At 40.0% G+C, this 23265-nt stretch overlaps 1 protein-coding gene across 5 annotated transcripts in view; it reads left to right on the top strand.

Annotated features, from left to right (window-relative positions):
- LOC135217257 (phosphorylase b kinase gamma catalytic chain, skeletal muscle/heart isoform-like) overlaps positions 1-17842 on the top strand; it is a 294050-nt gene extending 276208 nt beyond the window's left edge. For all 5 annotated transcript variants that reach the window (XM_064252989.1, XM_064252991.1, XM_064252987.1 and 2 more), the window contains 2 exons: positions 1934-2092; positions 16207-17842. In XM_064252989.1, coding sequence (XP_064109059.1) covers positions 1934-2092; positions 16207-16353 — 306 coding nt within the window. In that variant the 3' untranslated portion in view covers positions 16354-17842. The remainder of the gene's footprint in view (positions 1-1933; positions 2093-16206) is intronic.
- The last annotated feature ends 5423 nt before the right edge of the window (positions 17843-23265 follow it).

The following is a 23265-nucleotide window of genomic DNA, read 5'->3' as shown; positions in this document are numbered from 1 at the left end:
ACCTTGTTTCTCAGCAAAAGGTAATACAGTGGTACCTCAACATATGAAAGGCTCAACTTACGAAAAACTCGAGATACGAAAGCAAATACGAAAATTTTTCTTGCTCTACATATGAAAATTGTTCAAGATACGAAAGGTTGTTGCTGTAAAGTCCCGAGATTCACCCGGACCACCGATAACAATTTCAAAACTCGTTCGCTGCCAACTTAATAGACTCGCCACCATCCTCCCATCGATTGCTATTTTTGTATTATATAATACAACAATAGTAATATGAAAATACATACATGCAGTGAAGTAAAGCATAACTTTTTAAAAGATCCATGGAAAGGATGCATATTCATTATGTTTGTATTTTATCAAACAATACTAGTATGTGAATATTACAGATGCTGACTTTAATATGTTCGAAAGTCGCACGATATGCGAGTATTTATGGTAATTATATACGTACTCCGTAGGGGGTTAGTGCCATTAGTGCACTGTAGGCATGCAATACTTAAGGTTCTTTGCAGCATACCTTTGGCCCCTAGCTGCAACCCCTTATTTTCCTTTTACTGTACCTCCTTTCATATTCTCTCTTCCATCTTACTCCCACCTTCTTCTAACAATTGATTCATAGTGCAGCTGCAAGGTTTTCCTCCTGTTACACCTTTAAAACCTTTTACTGTCAATTTCTGTTTCGATTCTTGGCCTTTGGTCTAAATTCTATATTCAATTCAATTCAGTTTTATTCAACATAATTATATATTTTTTTATTTTATTTTCCTCTTTTGTTGGTATTTAGGAAACATTGAATGGGGTTATATAATAGGGAAAGATGAATGAATATCTTCTAAAACAGTTTGATATTTTATTCAAAATATGGGTTAGTGAGATTTTGGAATTCACATATAAGGTGTATTTTTTTTTGCATTAATGAGTGAATATACATACAGTATACTAAATATACTCCAGTTACAGTATATATTTTTTCTCTTATAGTATTTGTAATTCAATAAATTATTTTACATTTTGCATTGAAAAATGATTATAGTTCAGAAATCTAATGTTATTTAACTATAGGGTTAACTGAATGACTGATTGTTATGAAATAGGTGAGATTAGTTTGCCAGTTAGTGGAAGTTATGGCTGGTATTTATTGTAGGTCAGTTTTTAAAGATATTAAGAAAATATACATACACCACTTAAGGAGGCCTGCAGGGATAATTGTTTCTGATGATATCTCAACTAATTTTTGGCTAAAGATGAGATAAAGATTCAACTATTCTGAAATTCATCTTTTTGTTTTTTCTTTTTAGTAATGTGCATATGCTAGTGCGTGTGTTATATTTTTATAAATTGGAAAGGTCTGTAGACTTTTTATCAGTTCTATTGATTATATCATATTTAAATTTTGTAAGTCATACAGTGCCCCCCCGTAATTGCGGGGGATGCGTACCAGACCCCCCTCCCCCCGCAAATAGTTGGGACCTCTATAAAAATGCTTAAAACCTCCTATTTTGTTAGTTAAAACTCAAGAAAAACCCACAACAAATTCTTATACCTGGTTTTTTAAGTTATAATAAAAAGTTCATTTCTAGATGAAAGATTTAAAAAAAAAACCAGTAATTTGTCGATATTTCTCATAGAAAAATACTGCGAATAGACGAATTTTACACGAGTAATGAGGGGAAATGTTCCAGGGAGAAATCCATGAATGTGTGAGTCCATGAGTCTAGAGAACGCGAATACAGGGGTTCCACTGTATTCGTAGGTATACAGTATTAATCAAGTGTCTACTCAAGATAATTTTTGTTGCCATGTCTCTGGGGTCATATATAAATATGAAAACTATTCCAGATCGTTTATGTGAAACATATGACTTAAATAAAATGAGTTTTTATCCATACTGTAAATATCATTAAAACATTTTTTTATGTTTACTTTACAGCAATACAAAGGTCGTCCCTTCAATGCTAGAAAAATGTTCCAGTTTGGAATTTTGTGTGTTCGTTCTGTAATCAGAATCCAACGACTTCGTTACACTCCTGAACCTGTGTCACTTGCTGTTACTCGTGTTGACCCATATAAGATTAAAGCTCTTAGAAAGGTATGTATATTAATCTCTGTTTTACTTGTGTTGACTTGAGTAACATTATAATTCTTTTATGACGTGATACACATTTTTAGCATTTTGTAGTACTGCAATATTAAAGAAGATATATAGTTTGCACAGGTGTTTGTAATTTTACTTATAATGAGGGAAGCAAATAAAAGGAATGTACTGCTTTGCAGTTTTTTGGTACTCAGTACAACATACTCCTACTTTTCATCAGTCACTGACTACTTCATAAGTTATGTACTGCCTTGTAGTTTTTTTTTTTTGGTACTCAATACAACCTGCTTCCACTGTCATCTGTCACTGAACGCTTTATAGCGAATACTGTATCAATATTATTGATAGCATTGGCTAATCCATGCCAGTAGGGAAGTAATTTTCTCCCAATAGAGCAAAAATTATCCGACTAATCCATGCCAACAGGGAAGTAATTTTATCCCCATTGAGCAAAAATTATCCAGTAATTGCAGTGCATGCTGATCCTAGTCCATACATCTTAAGCAATTCACCAAAACAGTACCAAGTTCAACACAGAAAGTTCCACAAATTTCTGGGTTGAAATTTCTATTGTCTTAAAATTGTATGACCTCAGGTACTATTTGTCTAATCAGTTTTGATATCCATTTGATCAAAATGGCATTTTTATCATCATGATTCTCATAATCATTAGGTGAAATCAATTTATTTAAATAATTAATAAAATAATAAACTAAAGGATATTAATTCCTTGTCAGGAGTGATCATAGTTCTCTCAACTGTTATATTAGGCTAAATTAATATAAAATTCATTCTAGTAGAAGTTGGAATTTTTATCACTGATTCTGTAAACTGACTCTTTCCAAGCAAGTAAGAATCCTAGGATATTGTTATGTTATCATCATTGCTCACACATGTTCCTACCATCACACAGGAAATAAGCTCATGCATTCACTGAAGTTTTCCATGAATATGTAATTCCTATGTTTTCGTTGTAAAATGACAAATTTTTTAACAATTTGGACTTTTCATAGCTAACAAACCTGAGGTCTTAACAATAGGATATTTTTCCAGCACCAGCTGGTAACCAGTTAAAGCAATTAAAGATTGTAAAGTAAGGAATCTGTGAGATCTGGCACCATCTGCACTTACAAGGTGAAAGCTGATCATAGACTGCTCATTGGACCTCGTTATGCTTTAGTCTTTCCCCAACCCCTGAGATATTAATAGATAGAGAGGGGCGGCTGGAGGTGGGCAGTACACATTAAGACCTCAGGTTTGTTAGCTATGAAAAATACAAATTGATTTAAGAATTTGTCATTGGTTCATATGCGGAACAAACCTTCGGTCTTAACAATAGGATAGACATATACTTGGAGAGAGGTGCAAGTTTCCTAAACTGACTGAGAGTTGCCCGTGAGAAGATAGATAAACTGATATCTAACAACTCACCTGTCTGGGTTGCATTACAGTGATATATGAGCAGATTCATTGCATCTAGGGAACTAAAGAAAATTCTGACTGTTCAAATAACAAACCATATACTCACAGGGGTTTGTTACCACTCCTCACTCTCCCTTGCTAGAGAGTGGAGTATTTACTACTGAATAGAGGGTTTGATTATTTCAAAAAATACATAAAGCAAACTAACTATCAGTATGACTACCTTAGTCACCTGTATCAGACCAGTCCAGCATATGATGTGTCTATTCCTCAACCTGCCCATAAGAAGAGGAAAGGAACAAAAAGAAAGGAAGAGACCACCCAACTCACTCATTCTCTCTTCCACACAATCATCCTAGATAAGATACAAAATTGCCCAGTGAAGTGCAATGGGTGAGTTAACAATCTGTTGGGCAGCCACCACAGGCCCCAAGGAAAATGTGTCCAAAGACCTGTGGGCAACATCTCTCAGGTAAAATTATGTGAACATGGATTGGCGCAACCAAGTACCAGTGTTCAAAGTCCTATGAACAGCAAAATTTTACTTTAATGCCAGAGAGGAACTTGTACCTCTGACGTCATGTGCTCTAGCCTGCACAGACTCAGTGACAGAACCATCAAAAGACAAATAAGCCTGCTTGATCGCCTCAGGTATCCAAAAAGAAATAGTGTTCCGGTAAACTTTTTTTCTTGGATCGACCAGTGCTAACAAAAAGCCTACGACACCCAGGTCTGAGATGTAGAGTCTTTTTAAGACAGAAACCTAAGGCTTTGACAGGACATAACAAGAGCTCTTGTGGGTCATTGTCCACAAAGGCATTCAAAGATGGAATGGAAAAAGAGGCAAATCTGTCGTCATGCACCGAGGGATTCTGGATCTTGGCCAGGAATCCCGGGACAAACTCGAAGGTCACAGGCCCCCAACCCCTGGTATGTTTCACATCATAACTTAGGACATGAAGCTCCCCCACTCTCTTAGAAGAAGCCAAGGCCAAAAGGAAAACTGTCTCATGAAGCTCCCCAACTCTCTTCAAACAAGTCAAGGCCAAAAGGATAACCATCTTGAACATTAAATTTCTGTCTGATGATTGACGCAAAGGCTCGAAAGGAGCTCTAGTGGAACTTCGCAGGACAAGCGAAACATTCCATGCTGGAGGCTTGAGTTCCCTTGGAGAACAGGTCTGCTCAAAACCCCTGAACAAGGAGATTTTCCAGGATGAAGAGATGTCTACACCTCTCAGACATAACACCAAATTCAACGCCACTCTGTAGCCCCTGATAGCAGAAACTGGAATGCCTTTCTCATCCCTGAGGAAGACCAAAAAATCTGCTATACGCTGAACCGAGATTTTGAGTGGAGAGAAACCCTCTTGACGACACCAATCACAGTAGATTGCCCATTTCTCCTGGTACATTGTTGAAGAGGACTACCTGAGGTAACTGAACATGTCTCACTGTTTCCTGAGAAAAACCTCTCGCTCAGAGGAGATACTTGATAGTCTCCATCCGTGAAGAGACAGGGATTCTACTGACTGGTGAAACCTTTCGAAGTGAGGCTGGTAAAGAAGCTGCTACCACTGGGCACCTCTCCTGGAACCTCTGACAGAAGGAACAGAAGGTCCAGAAACCATTCTGCTTGCGGCCACAGAGGAGCAACCAAAGTCGTCCCGAGATTTCGAGAACTCATTACCCTGTTCAGAACTTGATGGATCAGGCAAAAGGGAGGGAAGGCGTACACCTCGAGGTTGTCCCAAAGGTGTTGGAAGGCGTCCTCTGCCAGAGCTAGAGGATCCAGGATCACCGAACAGTAAACTTCCAGTTTTCTGTTGAAATGAGTTGAAAAGAGGTCTATCATAGGCCTCCCCAAAACCTGAAAAAGCCTGTCCACCACGATTTGATGCAGAGACCACTCCATGCCCAGGATTTGGGTGCGATGACTCAGCCTGCCGGCAACCACATTCTTCTTGCCTGGAATGTACCTGGCCAAGAACTTCACCAAGTTGTTGATTGCCCACTGGTGTAACTCTACTGTTAATGAATGGAGGTGATGAGACACCAGACCCCCCTGTTTGTTCAAATAAGCGACCAGTTTGGTGTTGTTGGACATCAGAACTACCGAATGACCCAATCTCCATTGCAGAGACCGAAGATGAAGACGACCATGAGGGACCAGCTTCTCGAGAAAAGGCAAAATCCCCAGAAAAACTGGCCCTGGTGAGTCGGCTATTCTGGTTGTGATAGGAACTTGCGTACCACTAACTACAACTTCTCCAGCCTCTGGTCCGATGGAAAAACTCTTGACGCTGCTGTATCTATAACCATACCTAGATAAAGAACTTTCTGGCTGGGAACAAGATTATACTTCTCTAGGTTTACGACTACCTAGCTCCTGACAAAACCAAAGCAGATGATCTCTGTCCTGCAGCAGTTTCTCCCTGGAGCTTGCTAAGACCAGCCAGTTGCCGAAGTGTCGAGACGAGGGCAAATACCCTTGTGAATGCCTGAGGGGAACGTGGTCAGCTCGAAACACAGGACCTTGAACTGGAATACCTACTCTCCCAGAGTGAAGTGAAGAAACTTTCTGGACGAAGGATGAAAAGGGATCTGGAAGTAAGCATCCTTTAGATCTATTGACAGCAAGAAGTTGTTGTCCCTCACTGCTGCTAACACTGTCCGCGGCATCTCCATCTTGAAGCTTGTCTTGCTGACTAAATGATTCAAGGTGTAAAGGTCGATTACTGGTCTCCAGTCGCCTGTCGCTTTTGGTACCAGGAAAATGCTACTATTAAAACCCTGGAGAAGGAGGCATTACTTCCTCCTGTTGCACCGTTGTCCAGCATTTTCAACACTTCCTCCCAAAGAGCTAAGAACTTTGGAGAATCGCGAGCATATGTCTGACTGAGAAAGGGTCTGTCGGGGGGAGGGGGGGGGGGGGAGAGAGAAGTTGATGGTAGTAGATATCCCACCTGCAGAATATCTACCACCTATTTCTCTGCTCCATAACCTTACCGCTTGGCCCACTGGCCTGCCAGGCATCCCCTTACTCGTGGCAATGGAGAGGGAGAGGCACCCACTCTATTGACGACCCCTTCTGCCCCTTCCTTTAGAGCCGCTCCCAGGCTTGTAGGGGCGGGATTGAAAGAGACGCTGCTGCTTCCTAGACTTAGCCTGAGAGGTGGACTAAGAGACCCTTACCAAAGCAGAATCCCTAGATGACTTAACAGGTGAAGATCTTTGTATCTGTTGGTGAGGAGGAGGTGGGTGATGTGAATGTGTTGGAAACTGCCTGATGGACCAACCTGTCCTTAGTATCTGCCCATCATTGGTCAACCGTATTTTCTAACTCAGTCCTCGGGAACATAAACTGCGAATGCAGGAGATCCCCATTCCTGAGAGCCAAACAAAGACTCGAAGTCCACTGAGCTCGCCACCTTGGATAAAGCCATGACTCTTCTGGCTAGAAGGAGGTTGCCCCACAAGTTCGCACTAAGATGGGCCAAGTAAGAAAAAGCCTTACCACTGGACTGCAATAGTCTAGTGAAAGAAGACGAACTCACTAATCCTTCTACAGACCTATCCAAAGCAATTTTGGCTATCGTGGTGGACCACAAGTCAAGCCATAAGATTGTCTGGAAGATGGAAGCCGCCGTAGTTTCCATAGCTAAGGCCTCTTGCGATGACAAGGAAGGACCTTCCGACCTAACTTAGTCTAAGGTTGAACCAGGTTTGAGTCGGATCACGTCCAGGTTAAGGTGACAAAGCATCACATGAACCACACTAGTCGAATAGTGCTTCATTTGCCGCGTGAGAGGAGGAGGAAGAAACTTGGATGACCCCTTTGAACAGAAAGCCATCTTGGTCCAACACCAAAGCGCTCGCACGTTGCAAGACGGACTGAGTGTGGCCTGACGGGAAGTTCAAAAGAAGTCTTAGGTTCCTGACTGGCACCTAGCAAGGCTTCTATGCATTTAGGAGTGATAGACGACTGAGGTTGCATCATACACTCAAGATTGTTGAACCCATGAAAGAGATCAAAAACTTCTGCAAAGGAAGACAAAAACTCTTGGTCCGGCAACGGTGACCAGCGACATGAAGAAGAAGGCTTGGCAGTATCGTCCTTCTTTTGATGCAACACTGATGAAGCTTTCCTAGGGAGCCTCCAAGAAATGCGACAACAGACCATCCAAAGAGGGTGAACCCTGTAGCCCAAGTGACGTTCAGACCGCCACATGTTGGATGACTCTAAATCTAAAACAAAGGAATTAGATGAAGCAGGTGGCACTCTTGATACTTCCATCGATGAATCAATGGAAGAAAAGGAAGACAGGAACACCAGAGGCTAGCATCAGGAAGAATCGAGGGAGAGGGCGCAGCCGAATCATCCAGACGAGGAGAAGAAAACCCCTCCCAAGAAGGAAGACTTGAATCTCCGCAATGTTCCCTCTTCCTATAAAACACCCTCCACTGTGACTTAGGCCAGGCACGACATTTTGGGAAGGGGTTAGTCACTGTACAAAAATTTGCTCTGCACCTACTGCAAGTTGTATGCGGATTACACACACCAAACACACTGAAAGACAACACGGGCACAAACAGCTGGCTTGGAAGGAGAGCACAGCGTAAGTGTCTACTTCCTAAGGCGGTTAAGAAAAGATTAATGTGTCATGAGGTCCAATGCGCGGTCTCTGACCAGCTTTCACCTTGTACATGCAGGCGTTGCCAGATCTCAGTGATTCCTTGCTTTACAATCTTTGATTGTTTTAACTGGTTACCAGCTGGTGCTTGGAAAATATCGCATATGAACCAAGTAACTAATCATTAGTTAAGTATGCCACAAACCAGAGCATACAACAAAATTAGAGCATGTTTTGATGAAGGGAAGAGAAAGAATGAAAATATAGTGCCATTATGGTTCGGGCTGTCACATTGTTGTTAGCATCACAGTCACTACGACCATTTGTCGCTACAATTATTACCACCACCACAACACAATCCCTATGCTCATAGATGTAGATGATACAAATGCCTCTTGGTTAGATGATTGCATGATATAACCTTTGTGTGTACAGGCAGTCCCCGGTTATCGGCAGGGGTTCCTTTTTCAGGTGTGTGCCGATAAGCAAAAACTGCCATTAACTGAAACTCATTGATGATTTATGGTACCATAATAGTGCTGATAACCGGTTTATGGTGCCATAAGGCCGATAACTGGAACTCGTCCCATTATGGTGCCATAAATTGCCAATTTTATGGAGCTGGACAAGCCCCATAAAACCGGATCGCTGATAACTGAGTCTGCCGATAACCGGGTACTGCCTGTTCACTCTTAATGAAGCAAAAGGCATCTGAATGTGAAAAGCATACAATGCAAATGTTTAACAGAAACACAGGAACCCAGTTGATGAGACATTTGGAGTTAAATGTGATATTTTTTTTTTTGCCAAATAGCACTAGTGAAAAGCAAATTTGGAATTTGGATATGAAGTCAATTTGTTACTCTCTGTCAAACATTAGGGAACAATGAAGTTCTGAAGAGATGATCTTGAAGAAATAAAAAGTAAAGAAAATTAGAAATTTCTAAAAAGAAAGACTACTGCATTCTGTTACCCCAGTCTTTTGAACAATACGTATAGTATACCTCGTGGGAGGTGGGATGGCAGACTTGAAATCTGTGGTTTTCAGGATAATAAAAAGAAAACTTAGGTCAAATATTTATTTGATGAATAATTTCATTTATATCTTTGGTCAATATTTACTTGATAAATCATTTCATTTACATCTTTGTGGTTTTCAGGATATAATAAAAAGAAAGCTTAGGTCAAATATTTACTTGATGAATAATTTCATTTATATGTACCTTCTTCATCCACATCATCGTTCCCAGACACTGCACTCTCTTATCAATCATATAGATAAGTACATGCTGACAACATGCACCACAGCGGGCATCAGGTACCCTTTATTTGCTTGCTTCCTTTATTGTGTGACTGCAACATTGTCAGCAGCTGAGCAGAATTCCCTTTTGTACAGTTTCATTTGTTGTAGATTTGCCTAAAGTTTTTCCATTCAATAATTTATTATTCTTTATTTATTAAATTTTCTTACTGTTTGCCATTTTCTCCATGATAAAAGTATGTTTTATGCACATCAGCATATACTACTACATAGTTATAGATCTCCAGGTTTTGTCTCTTGGTTCACTAGCCATGTTTAATAAGTTATATGCAATTGCGAGTACTTAATATGCTTTTATTTTCCTAGATAGGTAATGGCCAACAGATGCTCCATGTCATCTATATACAAATAAATTAGATAAATTTTCCAACTTTTATGTCCTTCATAACATAGGTTGGTGAGCTTTATCTGTAGGTCGAATGAATTCATTCAGACAGATCCATACTGTCATCATTGTGGAAATTAATTATGGGAATTAACAGTCTTTGTGTTCACCCAAAGACTTCAACCCTTTTCTGAGGACTAGGGTCAGTGGCAGGGGAGGACATAGATAGAGTGGGCACCACTCCCCACCTGTTGCTGGTGGGAGGATGCCTGGTAGCCATTTGGCTAAGTGGCATGTGCATGGAGCGGAACCGTGGGTAGTAGATGTCCTTTGGGTAAGGTATCTACTTCCATTCAACTTCCCTCTCCCCAATTGTTCTCTCCTACACCTGACTTGTGCCCAAGGCTTTCCAAGGCAGTTAGCTCTCCAGAAGGAAGATGATGAACCAGGGGGCCAGAGGGAAGGGTAGTACGTCCCTCTCCAGGGTTCTACAGTCAAGTTCTCCTGGTACCAAAAGCCACTGGTGATTGGAGACCAGTGATAGATCTCTCAACTCTGAATCACTTTATCAGGAAGACGAGGTTCTGAATGGAGACACCCCTGAAAGTTTTGTCAGCCATGAGGAAGAACTACTTCATGCATTCCATAGACTTGAAGGATGCCTACTTTCAGATTCCGATCCACTCTTTCTCCAGGAAGTTCCTCCTCTTCTGGTGTTCACAAGTGTCTTTACCCTTGTGTCAACATGCTCATGCTCAGGGGATTCACCTATTTAGATATCTTCACGATTGGTTGGTCTTGGCAAGTTCCCGGAAATGGCTGGTTCAGGACAGGGACCATCTTCTCCAGTTTTGTCACAGCCTAGGTATTGTGATAAATCTGAAAAAATCCAATCTTCTTCCCAGCCAGAGGATTCTATACCTGGAAATAATAATAGATACAGCATTGTCAAGGGTTTTTCTGTCAGACCAGAGGATAGGGAAGTTCAGGAGAGTAGCTCGCTCCTTCTTTTCAAGGGGAGAGGAGCCAGCTTACCAGTGGCAAGTACTTCTGGGCCTCTTGACTTCTCTAGAGAAGCTGGTCCATCATGGGCATCTTCTTATTTGATAACTGCAGTGGAGACTAAAGGAGTTTTGGTCCCAGCAGGAAACTACCCTCAGCTCCAGGACCCTCTGTCGACAGAGGTGAGACGCAACCTTCTGTGGTTGTTGGACGACCAGAAACTAACAGTGGGAGTTCCTCTGGATCTTCTTCTGTTCTTAGATGCCACCTCCGAAGGTGTTCATCTGAAAGAGCTCCTGACTTCAGGGATGTGGAGCTCTCAGGACAGGCAACTTCATATCAATGTTTTTTGAGTTGAAAGATGTCTTCCTGGGTCTTCAAGAGTTTCAGGAGAGGGTAGTTGGTGATTCTGTCGTTCTGGTGTCAGACAACAGTACGGTGGTAGCATATGTGAAATAATGGGGCTGGTGTCACGCAACTTCACTTGCTAGCTGTCGAATTACACCAGTGGGTGATCGACATCTTGGTGGAGCTTATGGCCAGGTACATTCCAGACAAAAGGAATGTACTGGTCGACAAGCCAAGTTGTCAGGGGCAAGTTCTGGGTATGGAGTGGTCTCTGTATCAGGACATAGCAGACAACCTAGAAGTTTATGCCCTCCCTCTGTTTTGTCTAAACTGTCATGTCCTGAACATAGTGATGGGTTCCAAGAATCCCAGGATGACCCTAGTAGATCCTTTGTGGCAGTGCTGAGAGAGACCCTCTTGGCACAAACTTCTCTGCCAACCTCATGTAGAGTGGTACCACCAACCGGTATGGTCCCTGTCTCTTCATGGATGCAGGTTTTTCTAGCAGGGCAGCAAATCAGATGTCCGGCTACCGCAAGAGACCTTCATCAGCCATGTACCAGGGCAAATGGGTTGCCTACTGTGATTGGTGTCTTTGACAGGGTTTCTCTCCACTCAGAACTTCTGTTCAGCAGATATTGGACCTCCTGATCTTTCTCAGAACAGAGAAACTTCTTTCTGTTTCTGCAGTCAAGGGCTACAGGGCTGTCTTAGGATTAGATCTTCATTTGATCATCTGAAAGACATGGAAATCACTTCATCCTGGGAAATCTCTATTGTTCATGAACTTTAAGCAGTCTTGTTCACCTAGGGAACTCAGACCTCCTATGTGGGGCCTTACTCTGATGCCGAGTAGTTTCACTTAGGCTCCATTCAAGCTCCTGCGCCAGTCATCCGACAGAGAACTGCCTTTGAAAACAGTTTTCCTTTCGATCATTGCTTCCTCAAAAAGAGTTGGAGACCTTCATGGTTTAGATTATGATGTAAAATACACCACGGGTTGGGGGTCCATAGCTTTTGAAATTGTCTCGGAATTCATAGCAAAACTCCAAATCAGTCGGTTTATGATGTCAGATCTGCCTCATTTTCCATTCCTTCCCTTAAGGAATTTGTTAACAACAACCCTCTAAGAGGGAATTTGTTAACAAAGACCCTCTAAGAGGGAATTTGTTAACAAAGACCCTCTAAGAGGAAATTTGTTAACAAAGACCCTCAAGAGTTACTGCTTTGTCCCGTCAGGGCGCTTCGTCTAAATAGGACTCGTCACCCAAGACCTAGGTGTCGTCGACTTTTTGTTATCATTGGCCAATCCAGAAAGAAGTGTCCAAGAATACCATTTGGTTTTGGCTATGTGAGGTGATTAAGCAAGACTACCCCTCATCATCAAGTTCTGTCACCAGTATGTACTGTGCATGCAAAAGCACATGACTTCAGAGGATTTAAGTTCCTCCAAGGCATTTAAGAAGAACTTGTTTATAGAATTTTTAATACTGGTTCCTGGCTTCGTCAGACAACCATTTTCACTTCCTTCTACTTGAAGGATATTGTTCACTGGCGGGACAGTTTGTATCTTGCTTAAAATTATAATGTAGAAGAGAGAATGAGAGATGACTGGTCTTTTTCTTTGACTTTTTTTCCTTTCCCCGATACCTATGGGTGATTTGAAGAACAGACACGCTGTTCTTCAAATCACCTGCATCAACTGACTTGATGCAGGTGTGAGTGTTACAGTCATACTGTTACAGCACTTTTTATATTCCATACAACATCTACTTCTCAGCAGCATCTACTCTCTCCAGCAAGGGGAATGAGGAGTCATGACAAACTCATTTCCTGTGGATGACATGGTTTGTTGCTTGAACAGATATAGTTCTCTTTAACTTCCATATACATATGCGATGAATCTGGACATGTTACATTGCATTTAATCCTAGTGGACTGAGTGTTAGATACCCACATATCTAGCATTTAAGAGGCTTAGATCCTCTTCCTTAGAATCCTCAAGTATCCTTATTTCTAAGAAGCCTACTGATCAGGTGAGCCGAACCTCCAGTTGGTTCAGAATTCTTATATCTCCCTGCAAGTGAGAGTCTATCATAATGTTAAGACCGAAGGTTTGTTCTGCTAATGAAAAAATTACAAATGTTTTATTAATTTGTATTTTTCATAGCTAACAAACCTGATGTCTTATCATTGACTGCCCACCTCTAGCCACCCCTCTTATGTCTTATCCTGGGTTGGAAGAAGAACTAAATACGTCACAAGGTCTCTGAAATCTTTCCACCTCAGCTACGTATCAGATGCCAGATGCCATGGATCCCTTGCATTGTGGTGGGATCACACACAAAGCAACAAAGCAAGCCAGCTCCCCTCGATTACTCAAGTTACTAATTACACACAGGGGGTTGGCATACTGAAATACAGTAGTACCTCGAGATACGAAAGGCTCAACTTACGAAAAATCCAAGTTACGAAAGCCAATGCGAAAAATTTTACTGCTCTACATACGAAAAGTTTTCAAGATACGAAAGGTTGTTGCTATAAAGTCCCGAGATTCGCCTGGACCACCGAGAACAATTTTAAAACTCCCGCGCCACCAACTGAGTAAACTCGCCACCATCCTCCCGCTCTCCCATTGGTTCCTGATGCTAGTCACCCCATAAGGTCCTGCTCTCCTATTGGTCAGCATCTACCCCTTGTGCTTTAAGTATTCTATTGGTAAAAGGTTGCTGTAAATTGAAAAACTTAGTATTCATGCAATACATTTAATAAAATAAAACATTAGGTAAAGATAGAATAAAGAATAGAAATGAATGGTTATTATACTGTGTAAAAGTGATTGCTTGGCGATCGTTTGATACTCATAAGTGCTGGATGTAAACAGACGTTTGGAAGCTTTTTTTTGTTTGTTTGTTATAGTTAATGGTTACTTAATAATTATTTGAAATGAGTACATGCAATACATTTAATAAAAAAAGTGAATTAGATATCATAAAATATAAAATAAATCAGACTGCCAACAAATACGCATTTTTTAGAATTCTTCTTCTGTTTTATTATTACGTTACGTATACTTATTACATATGTTTCATTATAGCTGTCAGTAACTCGGTATCTCCGTTAGGTAAAGATAGAATAAAGAATAGAAATGAATGGTTATTATACTGTTTGGTGGTTTCATTAGTTGAAGAGAGATACTAATGACAATTTATGGCTTACTGTGTGCTAGGAAAAATGATTGCTTGGCGCTCGTTCCATACTCGTAAGACGGGTAAGATCTGAATGTAAACAATTGATTGAAAGGTTTGTTTTTTGTTTGCTTGTGTATTATAGTTAATGATTAATTAATAATTATTTGAAATGAGTACATACTGATTATTTATACATTTTATTGGCATATTCTAAGCTTTTAGCTCTTAGGTTTAGATGTCAGAATCATAGACTAGGCTACAGTAGCAACTGCTAACATAGGCTAGGCTTATTGCTAAGGGACATATGCCAAAGTCCTAATATATGCAGTAAAAATGGGGTTGAACATTATATGCAGTTGAATAATACTCAAGTATGTACAGTATTTTGCCTTTTTGGAGTCATATTTCTTCCGTCGTAACCCAAGAACATGTGTTTTAGGCCTGGAAATATAATTTACTGGGGTGTTTTTGGAGGGCTTGGAACGGATTAGCCATTTTACATGTTAAATGTGTTCCAAGATACGAAAAACTCTTGATACGAAGGCCGTCTCGGAACGGATTAATTTCGTATCTCGAGGTACCACTATACAGAAAACACACAAAACACAAACACATGTACTCAACTCAGACTCCAGATACTCAGGGGTAGGCACTGTGCTGTCCGCTGGATATAGGCTAGGCTAGTCGAGACACAACAACTGCCGAGAATTTCACTTCCCAAGACAAACAACAAAACCGTACAACTCAAAAAACAACACCCCAATCACTATGCAAACAAACACCAACAGCTCGAAAATAAACGCGACAAATCATATGCCAACTCTAACCCAGTACAACAAACCGCCAACTCTCAGACACCAAAATGCACAACTAACCTCTTCAACTTCACCGCAACTAAACACACACATGCACAACAACTTTACAATATCAAAACCTATCAAATAACACAATATCTCAACTGACCATCCGTGGATAAGACCGCTGCCAAACCAACTCTGATACTGACTATCACGACTCTAGCCACTGATATACTTGGCGATCGCTACAACAGACAATACCCATACACTTACGCCCGCCATCAAACCACTCCCATTCATCCCTCCACCAATTTTGCTCTCTCTCTCTCTCACACAACCCTCAAAGATGTTGTCAAATTTAAACTACCATTATCACTCCTCCATAGCATGAACAATTTTTTATTGTTTTTAACTGGTTTCCAGTTGGTGCCAGAAGATTTATCCTAGTTAAGACCAAAGGTTTGTTAGCTGTGAAAAATACCAAGTAGTAATTAAAAATTTGTCATTTTGCTCTAGAACATCTTATAAATTAAACATGCTTTTTGTATAATTAATAAGTGAATAAAGCTATTTCAGTAATACAGAAAATAAAAATAAAATAATAATGATTAAATTTCTGAAATTGATATATAATCAGCATTCTCAGTCTACATAAAATATGGATACAGAAATACATAAGCATTCAGATGGCATAAGTATCAAAGAATTGTACTCTTCCTTTATGAACAAAAGACCTTGCACAGGGTTCACTGCAAACCATGAATTTGGTGTATAAATGATTGATGTGTCTGTATGTAAAATTAGGTAAGGAGTCATTCCCTTCTTCGTCATCTCGTATATGCTCCCCCACCCTCTTCAGCAAAATGCTTAAGGCATGTTTAATACCAGAAATATTTAAGCATGTTTAATACAGAAATATTATCCATGTATTACTTGAAAATCATTTATTTTTTCTTAGGATAATGGGACAGTGTTAAAATCTAGGCATAAAGAAGGGCTTACATGTTAAATATTAATTACAAATTATAATTTTTATAATTTACAACTGAACCCTGTTGTAATCAACAGGTTATTGATAATTGTGCCTTCCGTGTATATGGCCATTGGGTTAAGAAAGGAGAAGGACAGGACAGAGCTGCACTCTTCCAGAACTGCCCCAAATATGACTTCAGCCGCAGCACTCATGATCCACCTCTCATCATGTCTTCAGCATAACTTTTTATGATAACTTTTGCTTTCCAAAGTATCTGAATATTAGAAATTAAACATTTGTGAATGGTTATGTTGATTGGTAAGTGATTATAAAGCCTGAAATATTTTTTATTGAGTTGCATTAATTTTTATGTTTTGTTGGTTGCAATTAATTTTATAACATGATTAGGGTAAACATTCATTTGGTTACAATTCTTTATGCTGGATTGTTGAAAACTAGATTTTCACAACATTTTTCCGTTTGTTTTTAGTTTATTTTTCTTTCAATTTTACAAGTAATTTTTATCCATATTAATTTTAATTTTTAAAATTTGTTTTTATGCTTAAAAAACAGGAATCATGAAATGAACTATGCACAAATCTTTAAATGACTGTACTAAGGTATGAAATAAGATATGAAAAAAATTTAAACTAATTGAAGTAATTTAACTAATACGTACTACTATAGTTTGAAGTGACCTGGTGAGAAATTTCTCCTAGATAGAATTTTGTGGTGATTTATAATTTTATCTATGACTACTTCCACAAAGAATATTTGGTTGTTTCATTTATATACAATATATGTATTTTGTGAATGGCACCATATGTTTGTTTGGGCTCCAGGTTATTTGTACATTTATTTATTTGTCCTATAGAATAGAGGATGTACTCTAGTCATTGTATAAATTTCAGTGGTGTTGTATATACATATATTTTGCTGTGGCCATATTTATTTCCTTTATGCATTTAAAATGGTTAGAAATTAATTTGAGAACTGTTGATGTATTATAAATTATTTTTAAATGGAAGACTGTAGGACAAGCCACCCATGGATATTTGATGAACTGCCCACAAGATCCAGTCCCTGTGTAAATAGAATATGCAATGGCACTGGTAGTTAAACATTATTGTGTGTAAAGTATAGTTGACAGTAAATATCAGGGTTTGGAAAAAGTCAGTTTAAATTTTGTTGATATCTCCATTTTCAATTAACCCAAAGATGAAATTTTAAAAAGTAAAGAGCCAAAAAAATTACTTCGGTGGCCTAGTCAAACTATGGAATACTAATGGCAACAAATAGTAATTTTAAAACGGTTTTGTAAAGAATGTTATTCTACATAAGCAATTTGCCTAAATAAATTTCATCTAGAAATAAAGGTTAGGTGTGCTAAGTTATTTCCTTTGGCAGTGCTACACAATTAGGAAAATTTTGGTTTGCAAGAAAGGAATTACTCAATAAAAACCACAATCATCAAAACTAAATTGTGGAACATAAACAAAAAAAAAACATACCAAGACATTTGTCGCCAATGCCCTGAAATACAGCACTATGTTCAGACTGTCCACTGTTTTGTGGTACAGTTGAACAAATAATATAGCAAATGGTTGTGTTTGGCAATTGACAACTTGTATTATTTAGTAACTAAGTTCAAAAGTTCTGATACTTATCAGAGTAAAAGTGAGGTTAAGACCTCAGGTTTGTTAGTTATTAAAAATACAAATTGATTAAAAATTTGTCATTTTCCTATGCCAGAGCCATCAAAATTGCAGGTAAGGGATTTGAACACAATAGTTACATTAACGTATGACGTCATGAGGCTCCACCCTCGGTGAAGAAAAGTTCACGTATGGGGAAAAGAGTTATTTACAGCGCGATATCAATGGTGATGTGCAGGGTTTGTCATTGTCCCCCCTGATCCATTTCGGAGAGCTGGCAAGGACTCGGAGTCAACCGAGCCCGCCACCTTTGACAAAGGTTAGCCCATAAGTTAGCACTAAGGTGGGCCAGATAGGAGAACGCCTTACCACCGGATTGGAACAGCCTAGCGAGGGAAGACGAACACACTAACCCCTCTACCGACCTATCTAAAGCAATCCTGGCTATTGTTGTTAACCATAAGTCGAAGACGAACTCACTAACCCCTCTACCGACCTATCAAAAGCAATCCTGGCTATTGCTGTTAACCATAAGTCTAGCCACAAGACCATCTGAAAAACGGAAGCAGCTGTAGACTCCATAGCCAGGGCTTCTTGAGATGACAAAGAAGGACCTTTTGACCTAACCTGCTCTAAGGTTAAACCAGGCCCGAGACGAATCATGTCTGGGTTAAGGTGACAAGGCATCAGATGAACTGAATTGGTTGAATAATACTTCTAGCCTTGTGAGAGGAGGAGGAAGAAACTTGGACAACCCCTTCAAATGCAGAGAGCCATCCTGGTCTGACACCAAAACATTTACAAGCTGTAAGACAGACTGAGTATGACACAACAGAGGAAACTCAATAGAAAGAAGACTTAGGGTCATGACTGGTACTAGCAAGGCTTCCAAACACGTAGGTGTAATCGAAGACTGAGCCTGAATCCTACATTCAAGATTGTTGAACTCACAAATGAGGTCAACAACCTCCAAAAAGGAAGACAAAAACTCACTAGAGGGTCTAGCCTTGTGGGTATCAAAGGCAGGGGAGACACCTCTAACGCTTGGAGAACCAGCTACTGAAGGCTGTCGAGTGTTCACCACCAACGACACTAAGGACTGATCCCTGCTAAAACCTCGTCCAGATTCGTGCGAAGAACCAGGTACACCACTGGTGAAACTATCAAGTACACATACGTCAGGCGAAGCAAGTATGAATTCACATGAGGAACGGGCGTACACTGCCATGCGACGATAAGGGTACACGTCCGTGAGATGTCGATCGAGCCCGGTCCTGAGACAGAACATGAACGATTCTCAGGGTCAAGACTTCTGCCAGGCGAATGAGGAACCTGTCCTTGGACCACATCTTGGTCAATTGAAGAATCCTTGCATACAACCTGAACCACCTCTGCTTCTGCAACCTTAGACCTCTATACCGGAGCCTTACCATGACGAACTGGAACCGAGGTAGACAAAGGAGAAGCAATTCCAATCACATCAGCACATACATGCAAGCCAGAGGCACATCCGTGTACAGAAGATGAAGGCACCACATTCATACTGTCATGAACACGTCCATGTGGGGAGACACGGCTGTGAAGGGAAGACGTCGATGGCATGCACAAAGGAGACCTGGCCAAGCAGCAACGACGAGGAAGTAGGTCAAGTGCTCCTCTCAGTAGAACGACTACGGACATGAAAGGTAGAAGGCGAAACACCCTCTACTGGAATTAGACAAAATCACAAAGTCCTTGTCCCTCCAACTTCACATGCGATGACGAGGCGGCGGCGAAGGAGAAGAGGCAACTTCTTCCCTACGAGTTCTCTTAGCAGCAGGAGGAGGAGAAGAGACCTTCCGTTTATGTACAGTCTCCTTTGCAGCAAATGCAGGGAACTTCTCTTCCAAAAAACTGTCCAGCCTCTTGAAGACCACCTGAAACAAAGCCTGGGACGGCTCAGCGAGCAAGAATGACGACGTCGCAGCGGCGGGAGGATGAGCATTTGCTACCACTGACGTCATGTAATGAGTGGATGCTGAAAGTGACGTCAAGACCTCCTTATGACCACAGCTAGTCGATGGCCTCACTGATGGAGCTGACCCACAAGATGGCTGCCTGTGAAACCCAGCTTAGATGAGAGCAGGGGGAGCGTGGGAGAACAATGGGAGCTTGTGGTGGGGGGTGCGGGCCTCCATAAAATTTGACAACAAACCCTCCAAGGAGGGTGAGCCCCGTAGCCCAAGCGACACCCAGACTGCTGCATTTTGGGTGATTCCGAATCTGAAGTAAAGGAATGTGATGAGGAAGCCTCCTCACCCCTGGGACGAAAACTGGAACCTGTGGCACTCCCGATACTTCTTTCAACGAATCAATGGAAGAAAAGGAAGGAGACACAGGAACACCAGAATTAGCATCAAACAAAGGGGAAGCAGCAGCTGAATCGTCCCGAAGAGGCGAAGAAAACCCCTCCCAAGAAGGGAGTCGAACCTCTGCGATGCTCTCTCTTCTTATAAAATAACGTTGAGCCTTAGGCCAGGCACAACATTCTGGGCAAGGATTCATCATAGTACAAAAATTAACTCTGCACCTACTGCAAGTTGTATACTGATCAATAACTGAAGCTGCCAAAAATCTTGAGCATGGGAACCCTCGGACACCTCGGGCACACACGCTGGCGAGGTCGTGGAGACTTTGAGGAAGCCATTACACAAGAACACACACACACACACACAACGCACTGAAAAGAACAGAACACAGGCAAAACACAACCAGCTTGGAAGGAGAGCACAGCGTAAACGTCTATTCTCCAAGGCAGTTAGAAAAAGACTGTGTGGTGAAATTATATCCTCCGATTGCTCAAAATGGCCCACAGCACATAATTTTCTTTAAGAAGGCAACAACGGTAGGAGTTTTAGGCACCGGAATTTTATTACAAACCACAAATCAACTCGTGTTTACCTTAAAACTCGTTGGTAGTCGCCAAACGCAGACACGAGAACTAACCTAGCATTCTTATATAACCCCTATACACATTTGGCCAAACATTCAAATTAACTTATGTAAGATACTTAGCTGGTTCGTCGTCTTCAGGAAGATAAGTACACTTAATTACATAGTATAACCAATAAAGAATGGCAGTGCTCACCATTATTGGGACCCACGAATGTCCCCTTAAATTGCAATGTGTGCACAGTAACCCGGACAGCTGCACATTACCCCAACATTAAGGCGGAAAAAAAAAAAACGGAGGGAAACTCTTGTCGCATTTGCGAAATACAGGCGAAAAAATATCACAATTAAAAATAATAATCATTAATCAGTAAATCACAAAATCTAAAGTAAAGTTAATGATAAAGAAATTGACACCTTTTCTTTTTATGGAAATGAAAATTAAATGTGTCATTTTATGACAGACTGAGTGTGACGAGGTTGTGCACGGTCGCTGACCAGCTTTCACCTCATACGTGCAGGTGTTGCCAGATCTCACAGATTCCTTGCTTACAATCTCTGATTGTGTTAACTAGTTATCAGCTGCGCTTGGAAAATATCCTATTGTAAAGACCTTAGGTTTATTCCGCATTTGAACAAAAGACAATCTCTGATTGTGTTAACCGGTTACCAGACTGAAGGTTTATTCTGCATATGAACAAAAGGCAATGTTTTGTTTTACCTCAGGTTTTGGCACTATAGCCTTCTGTTACCCATTATAGAAATAATTAACTTTTCTTGAGTAAATCTTGCCACAGGTCTTCTCGCTTGTATACAAAGTGGCAAGCCGTAGCACAAATGCAGTCTTTTTACCATACAAACAATTCTATATCCTGCTGGCCATTATCAAATTTGTCGAAGCTTACTACTGTTTTAGTGACTTACTGCCTACCTGGTGCATCAGCAGAGCCTCATAACATCATATGTTTACATCACAAATGGTTTTTTGGTCCTTTTCTGTGATTTTCTCAGTTCCAGCATCGGTGACTTCATTTTTACTCTATAAATATCAAAACTATCAAACATAGGTACACTAAATAAAACTTGCAAAATTAGGTAGTTATAAACTATACATCTGCCAACTTTCACCTTTATCTGATGCTTTGATAAAAAGGTGCTTCATCAGCTCTGAATCCCTTAGTAAATATATGTTAGGGCCATATGATACATATAAATTTAAGAGAGGTATACTCCTGATGCTTGAAAGGTTTTTGGTGGCTAAAACTGATAAGTGCAAACGTGGCAGTTGCGTTGATAAAAAAAAAATCTAGTTTTTCTTGCATGCTGTAGTTCACAGCTGACAGAGTAATAAAGAAGTTAACATACCCCCAGTCATATAAATAGTGTACATGAACAGTTATATTTATCTGGTACGAAATACCTTGAGTTTTCAGTGCTAAATGCTTACATTATAAACATAATTAAATGTGCATGGACAGTTGAGTTCCAATACTATATACACTGTGTTGTTTTATTATAATTATACTAAAGACATTCTGATTGCTTTGAAATACAATCTTGCCCTCCAATTTGTGGCAAAACAACAAAACCTATTACTGCCCTTTTAGACCTGTTTACATGCTAATTTTACACTTTGAGCACATTCAACCCATGTATAATTAAAAATGTAATTATCATCAAGTTTGTATAAAATTTCCTTGCAACATAACAATAATGACTGAAGTAAAAGCATGGACAATGAAAATGGAACAAAAGGAGTATAAAAAGCAGTTGGGAAAGGCAGAGAAAATATGTTGGGACAGATTTCAGAATTCCTACGAAGTAGAATGTAAAAATAAAATGTTAAAAGACACCAACATGGAAAAATAAATAAAGAGAAAAGGGGCGAAACATATTTTGATTCAAACATTATAGTTTAATATTACGATATATTTTAAAAGCGCAACAGGCAGTTTTTCAAAAGTCTACCAATATGCAAAGCAAATAAAAATAGTGTGTAGATGACAAAGGGACCATTATTGAAAATATCTGGAGAGGTTAGGGGAGTCCTTGAAAAGTGAAAGCCTAGGAATTTAAGAATTACACGTGATATGATAAAAGCAACAGCCAGTCATTGACATCACCGACATCTTAGAACTGATGAAAATCTGATAATTTAAGTGTGAAAAGAATGTCAACAAAAATACAGTTGGCCATGTGTGAGTGACTGGGTTGCATTCCATTGAGAAAATCATAAATGGAAATAAAGTAAACAAAACAGCATTTTTACTGAAAAAATAGCAGAGGCATGTGCATTGCAGTTACCTACAACATTACCACTTGTTTCATCAGTATTTTCAAAGATCAATTACAGCCCCTATTTCATAAAGAGTATAACCCTATTTCATAAAATAGTCAAATTTTGGTACTCACCATAAAGGCAAATTTACTGAATAAGACATCTGGAGAGTTCTTGAAAAATTGAAAAGATTATGTCAACAAAAAGTATAGTTAGCCGTGTGTGTGTGTGACTGGGTTGCATTCCATTGAGAAAATTGTAAATGGAAATAATGCGAACAAAACTGCAAT

This window comes from Macrobrachium nipponense, chromosome 7 (genome assembly GCF_015104395.2).
Source record: "Macrobrachium nipponense isolate FS-2020 chromosome 7, ASM1510439v2, whole genome shotgun sequence".
In the NCBI taxonomy this organism is placed as follows: Eukaryota; Metazoa; Arthropoda; class Malacostraca; order Decapoda; family Palaemonidae; genus Macrobrachium; species Macrobrachium nipponense.
Note: the sequence above shows the minus strand (reverse complement) of the source record. Positions and strands in the feature narration are given on the sequence as shown.